At 38.3% G+C, this 16,077-nt stretch overlaps 2 protein-coding genes across 2 annotated transcripts in view; both read right to left on the bottom strand.

The window, feature by feature from the left end:
• Positions 1-16,077, bottom strand: part of INTS4 (integrator complex subunit 4) — a 122,477-nt gene that overhangs the window by 22,197 nt on the left and 84,203 nt on the right. The window contains exons 16-18 of the mRNA XM_082627862.1: positions 8,288-8,381; positions 5,362-5,442; positions 3,386-3,516 (exon numbers count right to left, since the gene is read on the bottom strand). Of these exons, the coding sequence (XP_082483988.1) occupies positions 3,386-3,516; positions 5,362-5,442; positions 8,288-8,381 (306 nt within the window). The remainder of the gene's footprint in view (positions 1-3,385; positions 3,517-5,361; positions 5,443-8,287; positions 8,382-16,077) is intronic.
• Positions 10,976-11,615, bottom strand: LOC309807605 (cytochrome b-c1 complex subunit 6, mitochondrial). The gene has a single exon (XM_082627428.1). The coding sequence runs from the start codon at positions 11,556-11,558 to the stop codon at positions 11,256-11,258; it is 303 nt and encodes a 100-aa protein (XP_082483554.1). The 5' UTR covers positions 11,559-11,615; the 3' UTR covers positions 10,976-11,255.

Below are 16,077 nucleotides of genomic sequence, written 5' to 3'. Positions count from 1 at the left end.
ACTTTTATGTATGGCCAATAATGTAATAAGAAAAGTTAAATGGGTCCAATGAATCATCAACATCCATCCCTATAAATAAATGAACATTTATCAATGCAAAAAAAAAAAAAGATTTAAGAGGAGATTTGAAAGGATATCGCATTGATAAAGTGAGAAAAACTGCTATAAAAAAGGTACACAGAAGAAAGCACACTTGGAAATAATAATAATGAAATCAACTCAACAATTGAAGAACACTAGAATGAAAAATGATGAAAACTGAAATGGTAAATTAAAAGAGTACGTTGAGGAATTTACTCAGAATATAAAGTAGAAAAAGAAACTGAAATTATGAGAGAAAAGATAAGATATAGGGAAAATAGATCCAGAAGATACAATATCTAGTATGGCAGACTGGAGTGGATAGAAGAAGTAGTAATTAAAGAAATAATAGAGGGGAAAAAATCCCTGAGATAAAACAGAGCTGAGACTTCAAAGTCCCATTAAAGGTCAGTAAGAATAATGAAAGGAAACACATAACTAGACATATCCTGATGAAATTTCTGAATTCTAAAAAGAAAAAGAGAAGTTTACAGCTTTGAGCCATGAAAAATAAGCTAACTACAAAGGAAAGAGAACCAGACAGACATCAGACATCCCAACTGTAACATTAAATACTAAAAGGCAACATAGCAATATTAACAGTTCTGAAAGAATTCCAATTATGTATGAGAGCAAAAGAAAGGCAGTTTTAGATATACGAAGTCTCAATACTACTTATATACTTACTCTGAAAAACAATACTAGCGAATGTGTTCCAGTCAGATAAATAGTGAATTAGAACAAGGAATTTTAAAAGGCAATTGTGATACAAAAAGAACAGTGGTGGGTAAGCTGGAGCTAAATTATTTTGATAATGTACTTATAAAGAGTAATGCATATTTTAAGAAAGAATTCTTAAAATAAGAGATACGTTAAAAACCATAATCCAATATATTGTACAGCACAGGGAATTATAGCCATTATCTTATAATAACTTTTAATGGAGTATAATCTGTAAAAATACTGAATCACTATGCTGTACACCTGAAACTAATATTGTATACCAACTATACTTCAATTTAAGAAAAGAACAATTTGAAACTAAATTCTAAATTATTTAACAGCATGAAACAATCAAATAAAAATACACTAAAACTTTCATTTTGATTAGATGTGGTCTTGATAGAGATGATCATAAATTCTATTTTTTAATGCTGAAAAATATAAGGTCAATCTGTTTATTAAAAATATAAGGGTAGGGATTCCCTGGTGGCGCAGTGGTTAAGAATCCGCCAGCCAGTGCAGGGGACATGGGTTCGAGCCCTGGTCCAGGAAGGTCCCACATGTCATGGAGCAACTACACCCGTGTGCCACAACTACTGAGCCCGTGCTCTGCAACAAAGAGAAGCCACTGCAATGAGAAGCCCACGCACCGCAATGAAGAGTAGCCCCCACTCGCTGCAAAAAGAAAGCCCGTGCACAGCAACAAGGACCCAACACAGCCAAAAATAAAAAAAAAATTTAATATATATATATATGAGTAAAAATACTATTTATACAACTAAAATGAGCTAACATTTGTCAAGTGTTTACTCTTAATGTGTCAGGCAGTATTTTAAGGGCTTTATATATAATAATTCAATAATCCTTACAAAACCCTATGACAGAGAGGCAAGTACTATTATTATCCCAGTTTAACTTATGGGAAACAAACTGAGACAGAAGTTCTTAAGTAACTTGTCCAAGGTCACTAAGTTTGCAAATGGTGGAGTCAAGATCTGAATCAAAGCAATGAGGCACCCCAGCCCTCTTAACCATTATGTTCTACTGCCTCTCACTTGGATAGGTTAAAATTAGGGTACAGAACTTTCAAACCCCTGGAAGAAGAAAGAAACAAAAAGAAACAAAACAATCAAAAATTTCCAGCAAAAATCAAGGAAAAAGAAAAAGAAGCAGGAATGCATACAAATGGAAAATATAAAATAATGTAGCATGAGTAAACACCAAATATATTGGAATCTTTATATAATGACATGGAAATATGAAATATTATATTGTTGGATGAAATGAAAATATGGCAGAACAGCCAAGTATATTATGATTCGATTTACGCTAATACACACATTTATAATCTACACTTTTAGCCATTTGTTTTACAAGGGGTAGATTACCAGAGAACAGAATGTTCACTTAATCTGCAATATTTAAATTTTTACAACAATCATATATAAACTGAAAAAGATATTTATTTTCTTTAAATAAAAATGTGTAGATGCCATCACAAGCACCTATCTTTTCTCAGCTGTGACTGGCACATAGCAGGAATTAAACATTTGTTAAATGAATGTATGGCTATCTCTAAGATTAAATCACTACCTGAGTTTATCAGGTCGCTATCAAGATAAGCAAGGAAATAAAATAATACAATGTTCATTTTAATGTATTTTTCAGTGCTTACTTAAACACTCATTTATTTCTCTACACTATTTTCAGGTTGACACAACTGGTGGGCTGAGCATCAAATGTGCCTCCTGTCTGATAACGTGTTTCCTAAGTATATATTATATTAAATCCATGGTGCCATTATTCTTAAGATGCACTTTTTTTTTTTAAGATGCACTTTTATTTTATGAAACACCAGAAACAAAAACGCTTTCAATGAAACTATGGCACACCATGAAAATATCTGATTTCAGAGAAGTAAAATTTTTAAATGTGCATTTTAGAATCAATGAAATATAGCAATTCTCATTATCAGAAAGTCTAACAGCTACAATTATAATGAGCTCTTACTATGTACTAAGTACCATGCTAAGCGCTTTTACATGTATTATCCCATTCATTTTTCACAGAAACCCCATGAGATAGATGCTGTCATGGTTCTCATTTTACAGACAGGAAAACAAGGCACAGAGAGGCTAAAAAAAACCTGTCTGTAATCAAACAACAAGTAAGTAGAGAGGTCAGGATTTGAACAAAGTAGTCTCACAGCACCACACATTCTCATAATTTGTCTTTACTGCCTAAGGTAGAGCACTAGTCCCATCAGAAGAGAAAAAACGTGGTTCTGGCACTATATTCTTAAAGAAATCTATCAAGGACTATACAGAATGCCTTGTTGCCAGATGAAGCCCTATGTTGTGTTGTAGGCAATGGAGAGCCACCAAAGGGTTTTTCCAGGGATCTAATCTGATCCAAGAATGTAACTTGGAATATCTGAAAAAATGAAGAGCTTGTATATCCCTTAGGTAGTCTTTCCTAAATATTATTCCACGCATCATTAACCTTGGTGAGATCTCTGAATGCAGTTGTAAGTGTCTTTAAAAGGACTCAGCCACCCTTTTTCACCAACCACACATCTTACCCTCGAGCAGTCCGTGCTGTTACTATAAGTTGCAAGGCTTTGGCCTGCAGCCTCATGTGATGGATAATCACCACCTGCTTGTTCTCCACGCCACTATACATGAACTCCATTTTGTAGGTTTCTTCCATGATCTATAAGGAAAAGGTAAGTAATAAGCAGCAAAAATATCATTATAGTCTTACTTAAGAGCAAAGAGCAGCACAGGATTCTAAGTGAAACCAGATCTGAACAGAGTGCTTTCTTTAATGCCTATGCTTTAATTCAGAACTGAAATTTTTAAGTGCCTATGTTGAGAGAAATTAGTGTAACTTGAGAGAAATTAATATACATGTTGAGAGAATAAATTAGTCAATTAAAAAAACAAACTTTCATCTGGTAATATCATCTTAGTTGATGATATAAAGATATGAAAGTTTAAACACTGATAAAACTGTAAAGCACTGCTTGTAACTAAAGCAAATTCACTGTGATGTGGTGGCAAATGAATACGTATGGAAACGTAATCCTCAGGAGAAGTCCTCAAGAACTTAGTATTAGGAACCATTGACCACCTGTTAGCCATCCAGACTGTTCTATGGGCCTGGTCTGTCAGAGGGATTTTAGGGAGGGAATCAGTGCAGAAAACAATGTCAGTGACCTCAGCTCAAGCCCAGGACATCTTAAGCTCTCACTCTATTCTATCCAAGTCAGCGACTCCCCCCCGAATCATGCTTCTCTTTCCCTTCCCTTTCTTCAATGGGAGGCAAGCAATGATAGCAGGCAATGATGTTTGCCTCCCATTGAAGGCTTTGGAGTCAGAGCCCTGTCAGTTGTCTTCTACAACTGACAGTAAGATAAGTTTCCTAATTACATGGTGCCTCAGTTTCCCTATCTGTAAATGCAGAAGAAACAGCACCAACATCATAAAATTTAAAGAATTAAATGGGGTATGGTAGGTGCTTAGCACAGTAACTGTCACATAGCAATGGTAATTCCTTTCTCTTTCTTCCAGACTACTGCTCCCTGTCCCATCCCTCCCAACATGGCCCATTGGTGGTCTGTTGTCATTAAGTTCTACTCCCTACAACAAGCCACATGGCAGGTCTGAGAGGGAGTCTAGATTAGATGAGAGATGAAACAGAGTAGTGGAAAGAAAACAGACTCTGGGTATCAGAGTACCTGAGCTCAAGTCCCTGACCTACTACCTATAGCTCTATGAATATAACCTTGCTGAGCACTGTTTCATCTGTAAAATGGACTTAATACTTATTCCAACCTAATGGGATTATTATGAGGGCTAATTAAAATAGACTTGAAATCATTTAGTGAACTGTAATGTAACAATCATAGTCACCATCATTATCTTCCTACTGGGTTGTAATTAGTCATATACAGACTTACTATTGGGAAGACATGACCCAGAAAAGTTCACCAAATCCCAATACCCAAGAATGAAGGGAAACTGCTCAAAACTAGAAAGAAATAAACTTAAGGCAAGTAAAATTAAATACTACTTAATGAACTGAGGAGGAAAAAAAAAGACCTTTAAATATTCAAGAGATGGTTAAAGAAAAGAGAGAGAAAGAGAGATGGTACAGGCTAAAGATATAAACCACCTCAAAATGAGTTCAGCTACATTTTCAGATCAAAGATTCATGATAGTATTTATTGGATTTTAGTATATCTGAAATACAAACTAATAATATTTTAGAACGCAAAAGAAATCTTAGAAATCAGGGAGGTTAAGTAACCTGCTCAACACCACCCAACAAATTAGAGGCAGACATGGGAACAGAACCCAAGTCCCCTGACTCTAAAGCCAGTGCTGTGTCCCCTAATTATGCTGTTTCTCATATCACTAACTTCTGACACAGGCTGAAAATGGGGAGGCCACAGCAGAGCCTTGTGAAGGCCTCTGACTCTAACTTAGACAATGCAATTTCTGGACAGAGATCTGGACAGAGATCCACCTGAGGAGAAGGTCTCAATAAGCTTACCTGTTTTGCTGCTGCTGAGGCCAAATCACTCTGCTTCAAATACAAAGGGGCAGCCACATTCCACAGCTTTTCCTGTAAGGCCTAACAAATCAGGAGAGGACAGAACACAGAGGTCAAGAAGGCTGCCATATAATTTGAGACTTAAGTGTCTGTTTTGCTTTGAAAATTTACCATGATCAAGAATTCCTCTCATTCTTATTCTTTTAGGCCAATAAGCCCTACCTATTATGGACAGAGAGGAGACCAATGATTTGGGCCAAATGAACTCCTCCCCATTCAATTCTTGGCCCAAAGACCCTATGTTCCAGACCAGAGCTTGCAAGCAGAGTGCAGGAGCCATGAAGGCCTCACCAAGAATGTCCAGGCAAGCCAGGCTTCTGAGGCTCTGGGACCTCCTTGATCCCAGAGTCACTGGACTAACCAGACTGCCTAGACCCTTCTTCCCTGACTTAGTTCCTTTTTCTTTGCTCCATGCTCACTATCCTTTGAACAGCCCCATCATCTTACCAACATACTCAAACAAGAAATCAAGCTTTCCTAGATTCCTCCCTCTCTCAGTCTCTGCACATTTAAAACTATCACTTAGAGCCATGGATTTTACCTTCCATCTCCCTCCTCGCCTATCCATCCATACAGCCATCTCATCTAAACCTCTGCTGTAGTCTCTTATTTTCACAGCCCTTCTTAATTACAGACATAATGACATTCCAGAAAACCTAGACTAACACTATACAACAGAAATATAACACAAGCCGTGTATGTAATTTTACACTTTATAGTAGCCACATCTTTAAAAGTAAAAAGAAACAGGTGAAATTAATTTTAATATAGTTTACTTAACCCAGTATAAATATTATTTCACTATGCAATCAATATTTTTTAAATTATTAATGATAGTTTACATTTTTTTCATACTAAGTCTAAGAAATCCAGTGTGTATTTTACACTTACAGTACATCTCAATATGAACATTTATTTATTTATTTTTATAAATTTATTTATTTTTTGTTTATTTATCTTTGGCTGCATTGGGTCTTTGTTGATGGGCGCAGGCTTTCTCTAGTTGCGGCGAGCGGGGCTACTCTTCCTTGCGGTGCACGAGCTTCTCACTGTGGTGGCTTCTCTTGTTGCAAAGCACGGGCTCTAGGCACGTGGGACTCAGTAGTTGTGCCATTTGGGCTCAGTAGTTGTGGCTCGTGGGCTCTAGAGCGCAGGCTCAGTAGTTGTGGCGCACGGGCTTAGTTGCTCCGCGGCACGTGGGATCTTCCCAGACCAGGGATCGAACCCGTGTCCCCTGCATTGGCAGGCGGATTCTTAGCCACTGCACCACCAGGGAAGTCCTCAACATGAACATTTAAAGTGCTCAATGGTCACACGTACCTAGTGACTACTGTATTTGACAGTGGCAGGTCTAGACTATAGATATAGAAATTGTTTAATAACCTAAATCATACTACCATTAAGAGTTACTGTTTTTGAATGTTTGCTTCCAATCATTTCCTATATGCATGTTTTTTTATATAGTTGTAGTCAGAAAGCAGAAGTAATTTTGTATGCTTCTTTGGGTACATAACATTATGTCATATTTGGTCATGTTCTTATATAATTCTTCATAAAGATCATTACTGCTACAGAATATACTGTTGAGTAGACGTGCCACGATTTATTTAGCTCCTCCCCTATTATCAAACACTTGCCTGCCTTGGGTTCTAAGTCTGGGTCCCTTACCTACACTTCTCCTACATGACGCTGAATAAAAAACATAGTTCTGTGTTATTTTTAGGAGTAATCTCTTCTCTTTTCCTACTAAAGAAAAGTGGATTCTTTTCAAAGGCCTTCTTGTATTCCTATCTAGAAGACAACAAGCCAAGGAAGAAGGAAGAAGACCAACACTGACATGGCACTCTCTATGTACCAGACACTAGACGAAGGGTTTTCACATGCACTGCTTGCTACCAATCCTTACCTGGGTAGAGTTATTATTAGCCTTGTTTCATAGAAGCTTGGAAAAGCCAAATAACTGTGCAAAGGGACATGAAGGAACTTTTGGGGTAATAGAAATCTTCTATATCTTAACTGTGGTGGTGGTTACACAGGCATATATATTTGACAGAATCTATCTAGCCAAATAAGGACTGTTTAAATCCCAACCTACTTCAGTGTACACACTCATCTTCACATGCATACACACACCTATACAACCCTAAGCTCACATATCTTACAGTGGCAAATAATTTCTGACGCCTCCATTTATTCTGACTTTGGTCAAATATCATTAATAACTTTGAAGACTAACCACATTTAGAACTAAAGCCAAGTTAAGTCTTATCAAGTTAGAAGGGCTCTTCTAAATTCTAAGCCTAAATTTATAGCAGAACTCTGCTGCAGAAGCTGACAGCTATTGAGCTAGTTTAACTGGTCTTCAACTCAGTGAACTGAAACAGTTTTGGGTACCAATTTTGTGTGTGTGTATATATGTACTCTAACAACCTAGTATGAAATGACAGCAAGTCATTAGCTCTTAAGAGCAATGAAATCAACCTTTGACTAATTTGACTTTGACCAAATGAAATTAGCATTTAGAAATATATAAATATATAAAGTACAAATGTTTATATAAGATCTTTGCTAATCAAATTATTAAAAAACAATTAAAATCCTTGGGATTCTAATGCAAATGGTTATCCAGCCTGCTCTAATTATATGATAAAGGAATTCTCCCAAATTAAAAAATTCAAATTCCTATATGAGTTAACAATTCTTTAATTAGAGGCAAATATAATTATACTGCAGAGTACATAATTTCCCCATTGCTAAGTGGTTGCATAAAACCAGTTATTTTTCTACTTACGGCCTCAAACACCGCTGGGTCCATTAAACTGCATTCTTAGCAATACACTCATGAACAAAATGGATTCAAACCAACCTTGATGAGAAGAAGCTGACACCTAAGATAGGTAGCAGAGAAGTCAGCTACTCCTGCCAATTCAGACTGAAGTTCTCCAAGTCTTTGCAGATCCCTGTAGTAAATAAAAACCCAAGCCAAACATAGAATAAGGATAATAACACCAATTAAAGATCATGTCAAAAGCTTTTTACCATTTTATACCTAGTAAATTGGTAAAAAATTTTTAAATGACAGCACTGAAGTGGTTATAATGAAACTGGTTCACTTACACTTTGATAGCAGTTTAAGCTGCTATAATTCTTCTGGAAAACAAAACTGTACTACGTTATAAAAGTCACACATATAGTCAAAAGTTTTGATCAGTAGCTTTATGCTAAGAAGTAATTCTAAGGGAAACATTCAACAGAAATGAAATGCTTTACGCTCCACAATATTCTTTGTTATGTGGACTGTTATAGTAAAACCCCAGTAACTACTTAACTATTCAATGGTAGAGGAATTATTAAATAAATTACTGTACATACAGTCAATGGAATAGTCTACAACCATTAAAATATAATACGGTAATAAGGTATATGATCTCAACTATGTAAAAACCATATATATATATATATATATATATATATATATATATACACACACACACACACATATATGAAATATGAGAAAAACAGAGCAACCTGTTTTCTAGATAGAGGTATTAGGGTGTTTTTTAGTGCCTTCTCCTAACTATGCTTTATTTTCCAAGTGTTTTATACAATCGGTAAGTATGTTTTATATCATCAGAAAAAAAAATTTTAAGGTATCATAGTGGGCTCCATTGGCTACCTACCTAGTTAGTAATTTTCCACTTTTTCCTTACTAAGTGAACCCTGATTTTGTTCAAGAGAAGGTGCCCCAAACCTAGTTCCAGGTAGAGTCCAACTGGACTAAGCTAATTAGCACACATCATCTTCCTGGTTAGGTCACCTAAGTTGGCCTTATGAGTCCTAATGGAAGGACTTATATTCAATGCTTGAAGCAGGTCTGATGGTGGCCTATGAATCACTCATACTCTCTTTCTCTTTCTCTCTCTCTGTCTCTATCTCTCACTAGACTGAACAAGAATGTTTTATAGTCCTGATTACCACTGGCAGTCATACTGTAACTCTAAAAGAAAAAAAGCCTTGGGATAAAGCAAATGTTGAGGACAAGAAAAATCCAAAGAGAGAGAGAAACTGGGTCCTTAATGATAGAAATGAACTACTTAACCATACCATACTAAGAAATGCCTCTGATTTCTGTTCATATGAAGAAATAAATAGCCATTATAAGTTAATTTGAGATAAGGTTTTCTGATACTCACAATTAAAGCATGCTAACTGGATATAGGTATAGACAAAGTGATTGCAACCATATTAAATACATCTGCCTGTGGACAAGAGAACAGAAAGTGGTACACACACATAAAATAGTTGTGTTCAGGGCTGGGACTACTGATTTGAAACATTTAATTTTTTTAATAGGTTATACATACCTAGCTATAGAATTCCACCTATAAGGAATAGAATTCAAAAGATACTAAAGGACAGACAATTAAATTAGTCCACTTTCCTATACCTGTGTGCTGCTAACCAGTAATCTTTTCCAGAGGCAACTACCATACCAGTTTCTTTTAAATTCTTTTGGAAATATGCTACACATCTACAAAAAGTAATGTTTTTCTTTTCTTTCTTCTTCTTTTTTGCGGAGGAGAGAGAGGGAGAATGAGAGAGAGTGCGAGCAAGCAAGCTAACAATCTCAGAAAAAATTCGTAGAAAGCTGCTTGGTTTTTGGTTTTTTGGTTTTTGTTGTTTTTTTTCGGTACGCGGGCCTCTCACTGTTGTGGCCTCTCCCGTTGCGGAGCACAGGCTCCGGACGCGCAGGCTCAGCAGCCATGGCTCACGGGCCCAGCTGCTCCGCGGCATGTGGGATCTTCCCAGACCGGGGCATGAACCCGTGTCCCCTACATCGGCAGGCGGACTCTCAACCACTGCGCCACCAGGGAAGCCCAGCTGCTTAGTGTATTAATGTAGTATCAAAATTTCACACAGAAATGGTAACTGTGGGAAACCTAAATATCTGGCTCATGAGGGAAGTTAACTGTTTCAGGGCTGGGATACTACATCAGGTTTCATAGCAGCCTGTACAAAATTGTCCATTGGACTAAGCCCCTCCCTCTTATTTCAGGCAACTTTCTGATAGCTAATGCTGCCTCCTGAGAACCTTGATACAAGAAAGGAGATGCCCTGGAAAGGGGCAAAAATGAATTATTTCCAAAGTGACTGAAGAAATTAGGGTCTGTGGCTTATATACCGACTCTTTTGAGTTTTGGTGATTTGAGCTAATCCCGGAGAGCCTGCTCATGTGTGGGAATCAAGCACAATACAAGGCAAGACCCTGTACTAGCTAACCATAACTGTAAAATCCTATTTTGGCGGCCAGCTGGTCTCTCCCTTTCGCATCTCTGATGTGTCTCTTGAAAAAGATGGCCCTGAATCATTCTACGTCTGAACCATTTCATCTCCAGAAAGATTCTGCCTTCTGCTACATTATAGAGAACACTGACCAGCTGACTATACATTAGCTGACTGCCCCCAAGTGTTACGTCATTCTACCAACCTCGCCCTGTAGCATTTGTTCTGAATTGCACAAAATAAGATGCAACCCAACTAGCCATGGGAAATCTGAACTATTATACAAACAAAAACAGAAACTTGCCAGCCCTGCTTAAAACGCTCTGTGTCCCAGTGTTTCCTCTCTCTATTTCTTTTATTTTTTTGCTGACCACTGGACTTTATTAAGATGGAATCACTGATAATTACATGGAAGCTACCTGCCTAAGCCAAAATCCTTGAGGTTCACATGAACTTAGTTATACAAATAAGAAACAAATGGCATGTTCAAAACCATAAGGAAATACCCCGACGCTCAGGTGATGAAGGCTGGGGTGAATGAATCGTCACACTTATTTCAAGCTGTTAAAGAGTCTGTGGGCCACGCAGTGGTCCCTTGCATGCAAGAAGTCAAAGACCTCCTCTGTGCAATCCTCCTCTGTCAGTGACCTGGAGGATACATGCTCATCACAGAGCTCTAGCCGCTCCCAAGCCTTTACACATTTCTCCAGCTGCTCGCATTGCTCTCTCACTGTTGTTAGGGGATCCACTAATTCCTCCTCCTCCTCTTCCTTCTCCTTGGGCTCTCCGGACCCAGTCAGCATCCTCTGCTCATCCTCCAGCCCCGTGTCTGGCTGCTGTTGTGGACTCAACATGAGCAGCAACAGCGACACCTATTCTCTGTATTTCTTCATGCCCACAATCCTCAGGAAGCCTCAGTTTAGACAGCCATCAGGAGACTATGGACTCTTTAATGAAAAAGGTACAAAACAGCACCTCCTATGTGCACTGTACTAGGTGTGCTAGGTGTTTCCTTAGTTGAGCTCATTGAATCCTTACAATGTGAACTGCAATTATAGGCCTACTTTGGAAAATTGTGGGTTCAGCTCCAGACCACCACAAATAAAGCAAGTATCACAATAAAGCTAGCTAGGCACGCAAGTTTTTTGGTTTCCCAGCATATAAAAGTCATGTTTACATTACACTAGAGGTTATACTGTTCTCCACAGTGGCTGGACCAATTTACGTTCCCACAAACTGTAGGAGGGTTCCTTTTCTCTATACGCTCTCCATCGTTTAGTATTTGTAGACTTTTTGATGATGGCCATTCTGACCAGTGTGAGGTGATAGTATCTCACTGTAGTTTTGATTTGCAGTCTCTAATAATTAGTAATGTTGAGTACCTTTTCATGTGCCTGTTAGCCATCCGTATGTCAAACTATGTTGAATAAAAGTGGTGAGAGTGGGGCTTCCCTGGTGGCGCAGTGGTTGAGAGTCTGCCTGCCAATGGAGGGGAAACGGGTTCGTACCCCGGTCCGGGAAGATCCGTGGTGAGAGTGGGCATCCTCTTTTTCCTGATCTTAGAGGGAATGCTTTCAGCTTTTCACCACTGAGTATGATGTTGGCTGTAGGTTTGTCATATATGGCCTTTATGATATTGAGGTATGTTCCCTCTATGCCTGCTTTCTGTAGTGTTTTTATCAGAAGTGGATGTTCCATTCTATCAAAAGCTCTCTGTTATCTATTCAGATGATTATATGGTTTTTATTCTTCAATTTGTTATTGTGGTGTATCACATTGATTGATTTGCAGATATTGAAAAATCCTTGCATCCCTGGAATCAATCCCACTTGATCGTGAAGGATGATCCTTTTAATGTATTGTTAGATTTAGTTTGCTAGTATTTTGTTGAGGATTTTTGCATCTATATTCATCAGTGATATTGGCCTGTAATTTTATTTTTTTGTGATACCTTTTCTAGTTTGGGTATCAGGGTGATGGTGGCCTCACAGAATGAGTTTGGAAGTGTTCCTTCCTCTGAAATGTTTTGGAATAGTTTCAGAAGGACAAGTGCTAACTCTTCTCCAAATGTTTGATGGAATTCACCTGTGAAGCCATCTGGTCCTGGACTTTCGTTTGTCGAGAATATTTAAATTACTGATTCAACTTCAGTACTGGTAATTGCTCTGTTCATATTTTCTATTTCTTCCTGGTTCAGTCTTGAGAGACTGTACCTTTCTAAGAATTTGTCCATTTCTTCTAGGTTGTCTATTTTGTTGGTGTACAGTGGTTCGTAGTAGTCTCTCATGATCTTTTGTATTTCTGTGGTGTTGGTTGTTAACTTCTCCTTTTCATTTCTGATTTTATTGGTTTGGGCCCTCTCCCGTTTTTTCCTGATGAGTCTGGCTAAAGGTTTATCAATTTTGCTTATTTTTTTTTTAAAGAATCAGCTTTTAGTTTCATCAATCTTTTCTATTGTTCTTTTAGTCTCTTTTTCATTTATTTCTGCTCTGATCTTTATGATTTCTTTCCCTCTAGTAACTCTGGGTTTTGTTTGTTCTTCTTTCTATAGTTGCTTTAGGTGTAAAGTTAGGTTGTCTTGAGATTTTTCTTGATTCCTGAGGTAAGCTTGTATTGCTATAAACTTCCCTCTAAGAACTGCTTTTGCTGCATCCCATAGGTTTTGGATTTTTGTACTTTTGTTTTCATTTTTCTCCAGATATTTTTCTGATTCCTCTTTGATTTGAAACAAGTCTTTGGATGTTAAATCTCACTATACCAGATCCTTCATGTCATATAGACTGTTTATGCAGAAACAGAGCAGTGTGACAAGAGGGAAGGGCTGGAAAAACCTATGTTCTAGTCCAAGGCTTTGCCTTTGACAGTCTTCTCCCTTCTTCACTTGACTAATTTCTATTCATTTGTCTGGTCATTGCTTAAACCATGAAAGGAAGGGTTAGGTGCCCCCTTCTGTCTTCTAGAAAACCCTGTACTTAATGTATTATGTGGAAAGCACAATACTGCATTGCCTGTTTACCTAGCTATTTCCCCAACCAGGCTGTAAGATCCCTTGCAGCAGAGACTATGTCTTATTTACTATTGAGTCCCTTCTGCCTAGCACAATGCTTGGCGCTAAAAACCATATAACAAATTAATGAACTCCAGCTCCTTCACTCATTGTAAAAATTGGATAATTCTCATGGAATTGTTTTCAAATTCAATGAAATAATGTACATAAAACAGAACAGTGGGCACTTAATAGACAGCAATTCTTGCTATGATCAAGGATAGTGGAGCCTTACAAAAGATTAAATCCATGCAACTGAAGGTGAGGTATGACCAGAAGAAAATGCCATCTATAAAAATATTAAAAGTCTTCATTCCTGGTTAAGCCATCATAACCAGAGTTTTCAACAAATATTTACCAAGCTCCTAAATAAGGCACCCAAAATACAGTGGTGAAGACAAAGTAGTTATGTCAAGTTCTAAAAACAAACCAAAAAAATCATCCCCCAGGGTCCTCACTGAACTACAGCAGTGAGGTGAAATATTTGGGTGACATGGCTGCTTAGATTACAACAAAGGACAATGTGTTTGACGGTGAAGTTTGTTTGATACTAGTACTAACAAGTAAACGGCCAGAGTCCTAATCAGAGAAACTTCTGCATGAAATTCTGACTAACATTTCACTTTTCAGCAACTACAGAAAAATGTAAATTCTGAAGAACCCCAGGGATCATCTGATGTATCTCCACTGATAAAAGAATCCCCTTCACTGCTGCGTATCAGAGAGCAACAATTTTAGAGTCAAACAAAGCTAGATTTAAATCCCAGTTCTGCTACTTCCTAACAAACTGCTTCATTTCCCCAAATTTCTATTTCTTCATTATAAAATGGTTAACAACATCTAACTGCAATAATATTTGTAAAACACAGTAGGTCATCAGTAATTAATGCACCATCTGCTTTCCTTTTCGGATTTTTCACCATCCTGGCCACCTTTCTCAGAATGCACTTAACTAGAAACATAGTGCCCAGGACTGACCACAGCACTAGAACCACGGTCTGACCAGCCCAAAGCCCAACAGGACTATCACCTCATAAAATCCAGATCATAAGAGTGACTCAAACCTGGGTGTTTACTGAGTACCTACTAATAGCCAGCACTGCAGGTGATGACCAAATTGGCTTGCTTTTGTCCATTTTGTACCTTCTCAGTGCCAACTGGATAGAAAACTGTCAAGAACAAAACTTAAATGTTTATTTAGGTGTGGCTGAGTGGGAAAGTAGAGCTTATTTTCCTGGGCTCAGGGCCAAAAACTTCAGTAGCAGCTTCTAAATTTAATCACCTTGGTGAGGGAGCAGATGAGAAAGAAAATGTGATCCAGGCATCACTTCAGGGTCAGCAAACTTTTTCTGTAAAGGGTCACATAGTAAACATTTTAGGCTTTGTAGTCCATATAGTCTCTGTGGTAACTACTCAATCTACCACTGCAGCAATGAAAGCAGCCATAGACAGTACCTAAACGAATGACTGTGGCTGTGCTTCAATCAAACCTTATTTACAAAAGCAGACTGATACTGTCTTTGCTAAAGGCAAATGAGGGGCTTCCCTGGTGGCGCAGTGGTCAAGAATCCTCCTGCCAAGGCAGGGGACACGGGTTCGAGCCCTGGTCCGGAAAGATCCCACATGTTGTGGAGCAACTAAGTCCATGCACCACAACTACTGAAGCCCACGTGCCTAGAGTCCGTGCTCCGCAACAGGAGAAGCCACTTCAATGAGAAGCCCATGCACCGCAACGAAGAGTAGACCCCACTCCCTGCAACTAGAGAAAGCCTGCGCGCAGCAACGAAGACCCAACGCAGCCAAAAATAAATAAATAAATAAATTTATTTTAAAAATTAAAAAAAAAATAGGGCTTCCCTGGTGGCGCAGTGGTTGGGAGTCCGCCTGCCAGTGCAGGGGACACAGGTTCGTGCCCCGGTCTAGAAGGATCCCATGTGCCGCAGAGCGGCTGGGCCCGTGAGCCATGGCCGCTGAGCCTGCGCATCTGGAGCCTGTGCTCCGCAGCAGGGGAGGCCACAACAGTGAGAGGCCCGCGTACCGCAAAAAAAAAAAAAAAAAAAAAAAATTAAAAAAAAATAAAGGCAAATGGGTTTCATTTCTTTTCAAATCATTCAGGACATACTAATAGGGCCTGGCAGAGTCTGCTGATTGTTCTCAATATCCTTCCCTTCTTCCTTAGTAACAGAGTCACTAAGTGTTAACTAAGCATTGGTCACCCAGAACAAACACTACCTTTCCTAGCTCCTTACAGCTAGATATAGCCATGTGACTTAAGTTCTAGTCAATGGGACACAAGTAAAATTAGAACATGCAACTTTGGGGAAATG

This window comes from Mesoplodon mirus (assembly GCF_964341445.2).
Source record: "Mesoplodon mirus genome assembly, chromosome: 7".
NCBI classification, from domain to species: domain Eukaryota; kingdom Metazoa; phylum Chordata; class Mammalia; order Artiodactyla; family Ziphiidae; genus Mesoplodon; species Mesoplodon mirus.
The sequence above is the reverse complement of the archived record's forward strand: the minus strand, read 5'-3'. Positions and strand labels throughout refer to the sequence as shown.

Bases quoted from the DNA above. Each gene is read 5' to 3' on its own strand.
- LOC309807605 (XM_082627428.1), bottom strand. From the start codon at position 11,558: ATGTTGAGTCCACAACAGCAGCCAGACACGGGGCTGGAGGATGAGCAG.